This window comes from Colobus angolensis, unplaced genomic scaffold, assembly GCF_000951035.1.
Source record: "Colobus angolensis palliatus isolate OR3802 unplaced genomic scaffold, Cang.pa_1.0 Scaffold9, whole genome shotgun sequence".
Lineage (NCBI taxonomy): Eukaryota > Metazoa > Chordata > Mammalia > Primates > Cercopithecidae > Colobus > Colobus angolensis.
The window spans coordinates 7,328,511-7,338,596 of NW_012122931.1; the positions used below are offsets into that span (position 1 = coordinate 7,328,511).

General features: G+C 53.7%; 1 protein-coding gene across 6 annotated transcripts in view; it reads left to right on the forward strand.

Moving 5' to 3' along the window:
* ST6GALNAC6 (ST6 (alpha-N-acetyl-neuraminyl-2,3-beta-galactosyl-1,3)-N-acetylgalactosaminide alpha-2,6-sialyltransferase 6) overlaps nucleotides 1-10,086 on the forward strand; it is a 22,979-nt gene that overhangs the window by 6,574 nt on the left and 6,319 nt on the right. For 2 of the 6 annotated variants that reach the window (XM_011931317.1, XM_011931316.1), the window contains exons 1-5: nucleotides 7-22; nucleotides 1,494-1,548; nucleotides 3,186-3,276; nucleotides 4,818-4,997; nucleotides 8,808-9,214. In XM_011931317.1, coding sequence (XP_011786707.1) covers nucleotides 1,523-1,548; nucleotides 3,186-3,276; nucleotides 4,818-4,997; nucleotides 8,808-9,214 — 704 coding nt within the window. In that variant the 5' untranslated portion in view covers nucleotides 7-22; nucleotides 1,494-1,522. Of the gene's footprint in view, nucleotides 1-6; nucleotides 23-1,493; nucleotides 1,549-2,095; nucleotides 2,269-3,185; nucleotides 3,277-4,817; nucleotides 4,998-8,807; nucleotides 9,215-10,086 lie in introns of those variants that run through there. The other 4 variants (XM_011931318.1, XM_011931320.1, XM_011931319.1 and 1 more) reach the window with 4 other exon arrangements.

Genomic DNA, 10,086 nt, shown 5'->3' on the forward strand with positions numbered 1-10,086 from the left:
GGCCGGGCGCTCCCCGCCGGAGGTGAGCAGACGCCTAGAGGGAGCTGGTCGCGGGGGCGGGGGCTGGGGCGGAGGGCGCCGGGAGAGGAGATCGATAATCACCGGGGATGGGGATGGATGCGGGGCCCCCGGCGGCACCCCTAGACCCCTTCCCCCTTGGTAGCCGCGCCCCGAGGTCCCGGTTCTCGCGCTGTCGCGGGGTCCGCTGGGCCTCTTGCCGCCGACTACCCCGTCAGCGGTCCTGCCTCTCTTTTCTTCCCAGCTGGGGTTAGGGCTCCGGATCCCCAGAGTGCAGGAGTTGGGGAGGGGGTTGGCGCGAGGGGCGCGCTGGGTGAGCCCCCCACAAGGTGGACCCACGGGTTCGGCGTCCTCCATCGTCTCGGAATTAGGAGCCCCCCTCCCCCTTCTCCCTGGAGCCCTCCTCCCTCCCGGGTTCGTGGGGGCGTCCCGATCTGCGGGAGGACTCCGGGGGCTGGAAGAAGGAAAACCCCCAAACAGAGGGCAGGGTGTGGCCCCCACCCTCGGCTCCTGCTCAGCTCGCCTGCATGTCCAGTCTTGGGCTGAGTCCATGCTCCTGGGCCAGCGATCGAGGCTGCCACCTCACCAGCCTGAGCAAGCCGCTCCTCAACAGGCCCCCAGATCCCCGCCCCGGTGCCGGTGCCGAGCCACGTCCTGGGCACACACTCCATGGCCTCTGACCCGTTCCAGCCGAGGGGGATCCTCCAGGGAAACGAAGTCAGGCTCAGCCCTGGGCTGCTCCCTGTAAACGAGCCTGTAAACAAGGCTCTCAAGCCGGCTCTGGGCGGCCCCGCAAGGCGCTTTGCCTCTTTGAACCTCAGCCTCCTTATCTGTGAAATGGGCAACAAGGGCTCCTACCATACGTTGCCTTGATTCAGCGCGTGGGTGATGCTTAGAACGTATTCCCACACATATTCCTTGATATTCCGGGAAAGTCGCCGCACTGGGGTCAGGGGAGGAGTGTTTCACTGACACACTGGAGAGGCGGGACTTGAACAGTGATTAACCGCAAGACTAACAGCTGTTGGCATTGTGGGGGCACTTTCTTTTCTTTTTTAATTTAATTTAATTTAATTTAGTTTGTTTTTGTTTTTGAGACAGAGTCTCGCTCTGTCGCCAGACTGGAGTGCAGTGGCACCATCTCGGTTCACTGCAACCTCCGCCTCCCGGGTTCAAGCGGTTCTCCTGCCTCAGCCTCCGGAGTAGCTGGGGCTACAGGCACCCGCCACCATGCCCAGCTCATTTTTGTATTTTTGGTACAGACGGGGTTTCACCATGTTGGCCAGGATGGTCTCGATCTCTTCACCTGGTGATCTGCCCACCTCGGCCTCCCAAAGTGCTGGGATTACAGGCGTGAGCCACCGTGCCCGGCCAATGTGGGAGCACTTTCAAGCCGCGCGTGTCCCTTGCCACATCTGTTTGAATCCTTCCAACAGCCCCCTGAGTTACCGACTCTTATTGTTCCCATTTCACAGATGAGGAAACTGAGGCTCAGAGAGGTCACATGGCTTGCTCGAGGCCCCCCAGCCAGTAAGTGGTGAAACCGGAATTCGCACGGGCACCTGACATGCTGTACTGACCATGGCCTTCTCAGAGCAGGATTGTGACGGGGCGGACCAGGGGGATGCTGGTCCTGGCTGAGGGCACAGCTCAGGCAAAGGTGGGAAAGTGGGGGGCGGGCAGAGGGCATCCGCAGGAAAGAGTAGCCACGCGTAATAAGATAGAGGCGGCTGGACCCCTGGGCGCCTTGAATGCCGAGGTCTCAGGGCTAATGGGGCCACCCCAGGATTCTGGACTCCTGTCTTTTGCTCTAACGGTCTGTGAGGACAAGAACAAACCGCTCCTCGCTTCTGATGAGGCCCCTTTTTCTGCTGTGTACCGCGGGGTCTGGACTAGATAGGAGTCCCGGTCTCCCTGACTGGCTGTGAAGGGCCCGCGCTGGAGAAACCTGAAACCGAACTTGGGATGAGGGGGGCTCCCATGGGGAGGGGGCGGGGTTGGGGAGGGGGCGGGGCTAGGATCTAACCATTCAGGAGGGAGGTGTGTGTGCCAAGCCTCCTCTGGCACGAGGTTCTCTGGCTTTTCTTGGTGGCCGTGTAGGAGTAAACAGCGGCTAGGTCAAAGGGCTCAGAGAGTGACAGGAACTGAGAGGCCCCTGGAGGAGGGGACGGAACTGAGGAGGGCCCCCTAAGCCCCAGTTTCTTCCCTCTGCACTCCTGCCTGCCCTGCCCCCTGGCCTGTCTGCTGAAGGTAGGCTGGACACAGTCCATTTTCCCTTTCACAGGTGGGGAAGTGGAAGTCTGGAAAGGAACTGAGTTTTGGGTGGTGGGAGAGGGAGCGATTGGGGTGTGCGGAGCAGAACTGGGCCGGCCTCCTCACTGCCAGGTCTTCCAGAGGCCCCCCAGCCACCCCCTGAGACTGTGATTACAGCCATTTGACAGATGAGGAGTCAGCCCTGGCAGAGACTGCCGAACCTAGACTAGAACCGAGCCTCTCAGACTTGAGTCTGTGCTCTTAGCCCCCGAGAGATCCTGCTTGTTAATGCATTAGTTCATTCAGTAGTATTCCTGCATATCCGTGGCTGTGGAGGCACAGGGGAAACTGAGTGAGGACCTGGGTGGGCTGTACCCCGCAGGCAGCTCTTAGCCTGGGGGGACGGGAGGACCTAGGGGAGTTCCTGGTCCATGCCAGGCTTGGAGGATGAGTGGGAGTCAGAAGGCCATAGAAGGGAGGGTGTTCCAGGCCAACCTGAGAGGCAGTCAGAGCAGAGGAGTTTGGGGGCCTACAAGAAGTATTGTTTTATTCTGACGCCACAGGGACCCAAGGCAGAATTTAGAGCAGGGTGTGAATGGGGATCCTGCTGCGTGGAGGTCAGGTCCTCCAGCAGGGGAGCCAGCTTTGGCCCTGCCAGCTGCCTTGGTGTGGGAAGGCCCCTGCTCAAGGAGGAGAATGGGCAGGGCTCTGCTGCCACCAGGCTGTATGACCTCAGGCAGATTCCTGGCCTTTCTGGCCCTCAGTGTCTCCATCTGCAAAATGGATACAGTCTTGAGCCTTAAAGTTCTAGGTGCATAGAAGAACTAGTGGGGGGCAGAGAAGGTGTAGCCTTTGGCTTGCTGGACCCAAAGGAGGACACTGAAGCCATAATAACCCTTTCTGGTGGCTTGCAGGTGTGAACCCATATCCCTGCCCCCAGGGCCACCTACAGGACGCCGACACCTACCCTTCAGCAGACGCCGGAGAGAAATGAGTAGCAACAAAGTAAGCCTCCCTTCATTTCTTAACCCCATTGAGCCTCTTACTTCCCTCCATGGAACGGGTTCCTTTGGACCTGTCCCAGACCCCAGCTACCGTGAGTCTCTTTTTCCCCTCAAGAAGCCACCCATGCCTGGGAGACCCAGGTTTAAGCCCTGCTTTGGCCACTGATCTTCTAAGTGGCTTAGGGCAAGCTCCTGCCTGTTCCTGGACCCAGGGTCAGTTTTGCCCTCCCAGGCCTGACAGTCTGTCTGTGATGGTCAGGACTAGCCGAGGTGACTGTGGAGTGCTGTGCAGGAAAGAGGGGTGGGCAGGTGGAGGTGAGCAGGAAATGGGGCGAGGGTGCACTGATCAAAGGTGATACAGCTGGAGCATGACCCTGAGAATGTCAGGGTTCCCCATTGTTCTTTCATTCATTCATGCTTTCCTAAGCACTTACTACATGACTGGCCCTGCATGCCCCTTCCTTAGGATCCACTGCAGCCTTGGTGGAGCCTGAGGTTTGGAAATGGGATGGGGTGGTTGTATTAATTTGAGTCTAATCAGGAGAAAGAAACTACACAGTGATTAAACAGGAAAGTTTAATGCAAAAAATTATTGGCTATAATAGGACACTGGAGTAACAAGGGATTAGAATTCTGAGGAATACAGCAATAGCAGATATTAATATAAGGAGCACCCCTGCCCCCATAAAGACTGAGATCCGGGCCTTGCTGAAAAAGGCCCAGCTGTGGCCTACTGAATGGCTCCAGTACAGAACTGGCCTGGGGAGGGGAAGCCGCCAGCCTCCAAGTGCTGCAGGTGGTTGAGTGCACTGTAGGAGCTGGACTTTGGAGAAGCTGTGATCACAGCACGAGCCAGAGGCAATGTGCCTGACTTGCTGGCACTGCTGGCCTCTGGGCAGTGGGTAAGATGCCCTTGCTGGAAAGGCCGTGTGCACTGAAGGAGCCTCCCTAGCAAGCCTACCAGAACCAAGAAGCAAATGCTTTTCCTCCTACAGTGTCTGTCCAGCACCCTCTACTCACAAAGCTTAATATGCAGCTAACTGACAAGGGAAAACATTTAAAGGGCTCAGATCCATTTCCACAGAGCAGACAAAAAGGATAAACTTGGAGCTAGAGGCAGTACATTGAAGACTTACTGTTGGGGGAAGACCTAGACCCTCTCACTCAGATGGCCCACCTGTCTCTGGACATCCTCTTAGCAGCAGCTGTAGGGAATCCTGACGTATTCAATCCAGTCCAGCAAACCCTCCCTGAGAACCTTCCATCTTCCAGGACCTGCCCTGGGATCTGGGATACAGTGGGGAGCAAGGCTGACCCAGTCCCAGAGCTCACGGTCTAATTGGAGGGATGGGAGTTTGAATGCAGTGTGATCAGTGTTGTGATGGGGGAACTGAGGCGGCTGAAGGAGGCCTTCCTGGAGGAAGTAGTGCCAGAACTGGTCTGCAACAAAAAGCAGGAGTTAACCAGGCATGGTAGGTGGCAAGGAGGTGGGCGCTGAGCCTGCTCGGCAGCTGGGCCCTCACTGGCCTCTCCTCTCTCCAGGAGCAGCGGTCAGCAGTGTTCGTGATCCTCTTTGCCCTCATCACCATCCTCATCCTCTACAGCTCCAACAGTGCCAATGAGGTCTTCCATTATGGCTCCCTGCGGGGCCGTAGCCGCCGACCTGTCAACCTCAAGAAGTGGAGCATCACCGAAGGCTATGTCCCCATTCTCGGCAACAAGGTAGCGCAGCTGCTTTGGGGAGCTCCCTGGGAGCTCCTTTCCACTGCCCAGCATCACCACTCCCTCCACCTCTTCTTTCCTAAAGGAAAGGTGGACCCTGGGAATTAAGGCCCTCCCTCTGGTGATTTCAGCTCTCTGCTTGCTGTGTGACTTTGGATAAGGGCACTGCCCCTGTCTGGGCCTCAGTTCTCTCCAAGTCCCCACCCTTATTGCTAATATCCTACCATCTCCTGAATCAGAATCCTTTGGAAAATGTGTTTCTGTTTTCACTGCTCTCTGTCTCTGCTGGGGAGCCCACACAGGCTTGGGAGCAGAACACTGGGACATTTGACAACACAAAAGCATTAATAATACCAGCTGCCCTTTATCAAGTGCCTGTATGTGCCAGGCACTTTGATCACCAGTAATCCTCAGACAAACCCTGTGAGGGCAGCATTATTATCTCCCTTGGTGAGATGGAGTAGCCAAGGCTCAGAGAGGTGAAGTCATTTGTCTAAGGCTACAGATGCGGGAAGGAAGAAGATGGTATTTTCCTACCCCCTGCTAAGTTGCAGCTGCAGGGAGAGGCCAAAGTCATTCCTGGAGACTTCTGTTGGCCTTGGGTAGCAATGAAATTCAGGTTGTATTTCTGGGGTTCACCCTGTAGTGCCTCTTTCTCCTTCCTCACTGACCCTCCTATATTTTCTTCAGGGCCTTTGCATGCAGAGTGTAGAGCCCAGGCTCTGGACACACCCTCACTAGGAAAGGGCACATTAGCTGGTGTTTGGAGACAGGTTAACACCTAAGTGAGTCTTTCTCTACCCTAAGAACCCTTGAAAGAGGAATAAAAATGGGACAGCTTGAGTGTGGGTGATGTGGAAAGGAGAGACAGAGCATGGCTTGCAGTGCTTCCAGCATCACAGGGGAAGCCAAAAAAACTAGCACTCAGAAAAGTGGAAACGCCAGTCGAGGTACGTGGGATGTGTTGCTGGATCTTGGAGTAAGGGCTCAGGGAAGGCTGCCTTGGGGGAGGTGGCATTTGAGCTTAGCCTTAAAGGGTGAATGGGAATTCCATGGGCAAAAAATAGGCCCCAGAAAGCCTGTGGTTCCAACCCATTCATTTCGGCCATGGAGAAACAGCCCCAGAGTGGCTTCCATACCTTCCTTAATAACAAGGTGGTTCTTGTTTCTGGGTGCGGTGGAAATGTCATGGGTGCTTTTTGGAAGATGTCCACTTTGGAGAGCTGGGGATCTGTGGTAACATAGACTTGGGTTCAAATCCTGGCACTGCACTTCTCCACTTTGTGACCTTCTGTTCTCCCACTTGTTGACTCTGACCCAATTGAATAGCCTTCTTTTGGTTTTCAACGTACCACCTTTATTTCCACATTGGAGCCTTTGTGCTGGCTGTTTCTCCTGCCTTGAATATGTTTCCCTAGGTGGTCCTTCTTCATTCTTCACATCTCAGCTCAGAGAGGCATTTCTGTTACAGCTTGACAGATTCTTCTTGCCTGCTGCCCAGAAAAAACCAATACACTGAGACTGCAGGTGTTGCAGCAGAGAAAGAGTTTAACAATCGCAGGGCCAGCCAAGTGAGGAGACAAGGGATTATTTCTCAAATCTGCCTCCCCCAGAATTTGGAAGCTAGGGTTTTTTTAAGGATAGTTTGGCAGGCAGGGGAACTAGAGAATGGTTGGGGATGAAATCATAGGGGTGTTGAAACTGTCTTCACCCACCGAGTCAGTTCCTGGGTGGGGGCCGTGGGTCACTGGTCTGGTTGGCATCCATTGGTCTACCAGATTGAAAGGTCTGAAAAATATCTCAGGCCAGGCTCAGTGGCTCATGCCTGTAATCCCAGTACTTTGGGTGGTTGAGGCAGGCAGATCACCTGAGGTCAGGAGTTCGAGACCAGCCTGACCAACATGGAGAAACCCGTCTCTACTAAAAATACAACATTAGCCGGGTGTGGTGGTACATGCCTGTAATCCCAGCTACTCGGGAGGCTAAGACAGGAGAATTGCTTGAACCCAGGAGGCAGAGGTTACAGTGAGCCGAGATTGTGCCATTGCACTCCAGCTTGGGCAACAAGAGTGAAACTCCGTCTCAAAAACAAAAAAAAAAAACTCAAACACTCAGGTTTTACAATAACAGTGTTATCTATGTTAAAAACAACAATGATGTTATCTGTATTTTAAAAAGCAAATTAAGAAACAATGGTTATAATTCAACTATAGCTACATCTTAGCAGAAAAGCAAGCTAAGAAATAAGCTGGTTATAGTTTATGCCTACAGCTTGACAGAAAGCTATGCGGGGGGTGAGATAATCAATTATTACTGACCACCTTCTATCGAACTGACTATATGCAGGCAATCATGCATATAGGACAAAGGAAAAGGAAAATAAGTAAAACAAATGATTTTTACTAAACCTGTATCCTAGCAGAGTCCAGGCCTCTATCTCAGTTGTTACCTTGTGGCCTTTTATTAACTTTACAAAGGCATTTTTAGTTCCCAAACAAAGTGGAGTTCAGTTTTGAGAAGGGGCTGTTATCATCTTTGCTTTAGAGTTAAACTATAAAATAAATTCCTCTCATAGTTAGCCTATGGATAGGAATGAGCAAGGGTGGTTAGATTGTGAGGTCAGAAACAGGATGGAGTCAGTTATGTTAGATTCCTCTCCCAAATTAGATTCTTTTTTTTTTTGAGACCGAATTTCACTCTTGTTGCCCAGGCTGGAGTGCAGTGGCGTGATCTCGACTCACCGCAATGTCTGCCTCCCAGGTTCAAGCGATTCTCCTGCCTCAGCCTCCCTAGTAGCTGGGATTACAGGCATGTGCCACCACGCCCTGCTAATTTTGTGTTTTTAGTAGAGATGGGGTTTCTCCATGTTGGTCAGGCTTGTCTTGAACTCCTGAGCTTAGGTGATCTGCCCGCCTCAGCCTCCCAAAGTGCTGGGATTACAGGCATGAGCCACCGCACCTGGCCTTCCAGGCCACCTTTCTAAAGTAGCCTTGGCTGCAGTCTCTCTTTGGTCACTTGCCCCTGTTTCCCTTCCCTTCCCCTCCCCTCCTCCCCTTCCCCTCTCCTCCCCCCACTCCCCTTTCCCTCTCCCCCTCCCTCTCCCTCTCTCCCCCTCCCCTTCTCCCTCTCCTCTCCTCTCCTTTTCTTTCCTTTCCCCCCCTTTCATTCCCTTTCTTTTTTTTTCTTTCTTCTTTCCTTTCCTTGTTTCTTTTCTTTCTTCTTTCCTTTCTTTCTTTCAACAGAGTCTTGCTCTGTCACCCAGGCTTAAATACAGTGGTGCAATCTAGGCTCACTGCAACCTCTGCTTCCAGGTTCAAGCAATTCTGGTGCCTCAGCCTCCTGAGTAGCTGTGATCACAGGCACGCGCCACTACGCCCGGCTAATTTTTGTATTTTTTGGTAGAGATGAGGTTTCACCATATTGGCCATGCTGGTCTCAAACTCCTGACCTCAAGTGATCTGCCTGCCTCAGCCTCCCAAAGTGCTGGGATTACAGGCGTGAGCCACCGTGCCTAGCCATTTGCCACTATTTTCTTTTTTTTTTCCTGGCATGTATTATGTGCATTCTTATCTGTCTCTCCACCTGTTTCTTGAAGGCAGAAGCCTGATCTGTTTTGCTCCTTGCTCTGCCCCGGGACTTGGCCATTAACCAGCTTGCTATCAATGTGTGTTGAATGTTGAATGAATGGGCCTCAGTTTCCCTTTCTTTAAAATGGGCATAACAATTCCTGGGTCCTGGAGGCCTGGATGTATGCAGCACAGGGCCCAGCACAGAGTGGCCATGATAATGTTGACTTTCCTTGTCCCCCAGACGCTGCCCTCTCGGTGCCACCAGTGTGTGATTGTCAGCAGCTCCAGCCACTTGCTGGGCACCAAGCTGGGCCCTGAGATCGAGCGGGCTGAGTGTACAATCCGCATGAATGACGCGCCCACCACTGGCTATTCAGCTGATGTGGGCAACAAGACCACCTACCGCGTCGTGGCCCATTCCAGTGTGTTCCGCGTGCTGAGGAGGCCCCAGGAGTTTGTCAACCGGACCCCTGAAACCGTGTTCATCTTCTGGGGGCCCCCAAGCAAAATGCAGAAGCCCCAGGGCAGCCTCGTGCGTGTGATCCAGCGGGCGGGCCTGGTGTTCCCCAACATGGAAGCATATGCCGTCTCTCCCGGCCGCATGCAGCAATTTGACGACCTCTTCCGGGGTGAGACGGGCAAGGACAGGTACCAGCCCTCCCGCCTGCCCCCTCTGTCCAGCCCTGTGCTCCTTCTCAGCATGCCCCATCCAGAGGGCCTGTTGCTCCCAGCATGCACTGCTCTAAGGGGTAGTCAAGTCCTGCTGTCCTCTGGTTGGGCCTCCTAGGAGAGTTCTCTTCATGTCCAGCTGTTCACATGGGTCCTTTCCAACATGCTCTACATGGCCTGGTTTGTCCAAGAGGGCTTCCTCGTAGCATACCTTGCTCTGAGGGCACAAGGGCTCCCACCCAGCATGCTCTGCTCTGAGGTTGCAGTCACTCCTAGCATCTGTCTGAGAGAAGCTCCCCATAGTGTACCCAATGTAAAGTCTTGACTGTTCCTGGCATGTCTTGCCTTAAGCACACAGTTGCTCCTGGCATGCTGTGTTCCAGGTATGTATCACTCCCAGCATGCCCTGCTGTGACTAACCTCCCTAGGAAAGCTAGGCCAGTGCTGCCCAATAGAAATCTATGTGAGTCACATATGTAATTTATTTTCATAGTAATCACAGTTAAAAATTAGTGAATAGCTGTGTACAGTGGCTTGTACCTGTAGTCCTAGCTAATCAGGAGGCTGAGGCAGGAGGATCACTTGAGCCCAGGAGGTCGAGGCAGCAGTGTGCCATGATGGTGCCACTGTACTCCAGCTTGGGTGACAAAATGAAACTACATCTTACATCTCTTTTTTTTTTTTTTTCTTTTTCGAGACAGAGTCTCACTCTGTCGCCCAGGCTGGAGTGCAGTGGCCGGATCTCAGCTCACTGCACTCCGCCTCCCGGGTTTACGCCATTCTCCTGCCTCAGCCTCCCGAGTAGCTGGGACTACAGGCGCCCGCCACCTCGCCCGGCTAGTTTTTTGTAT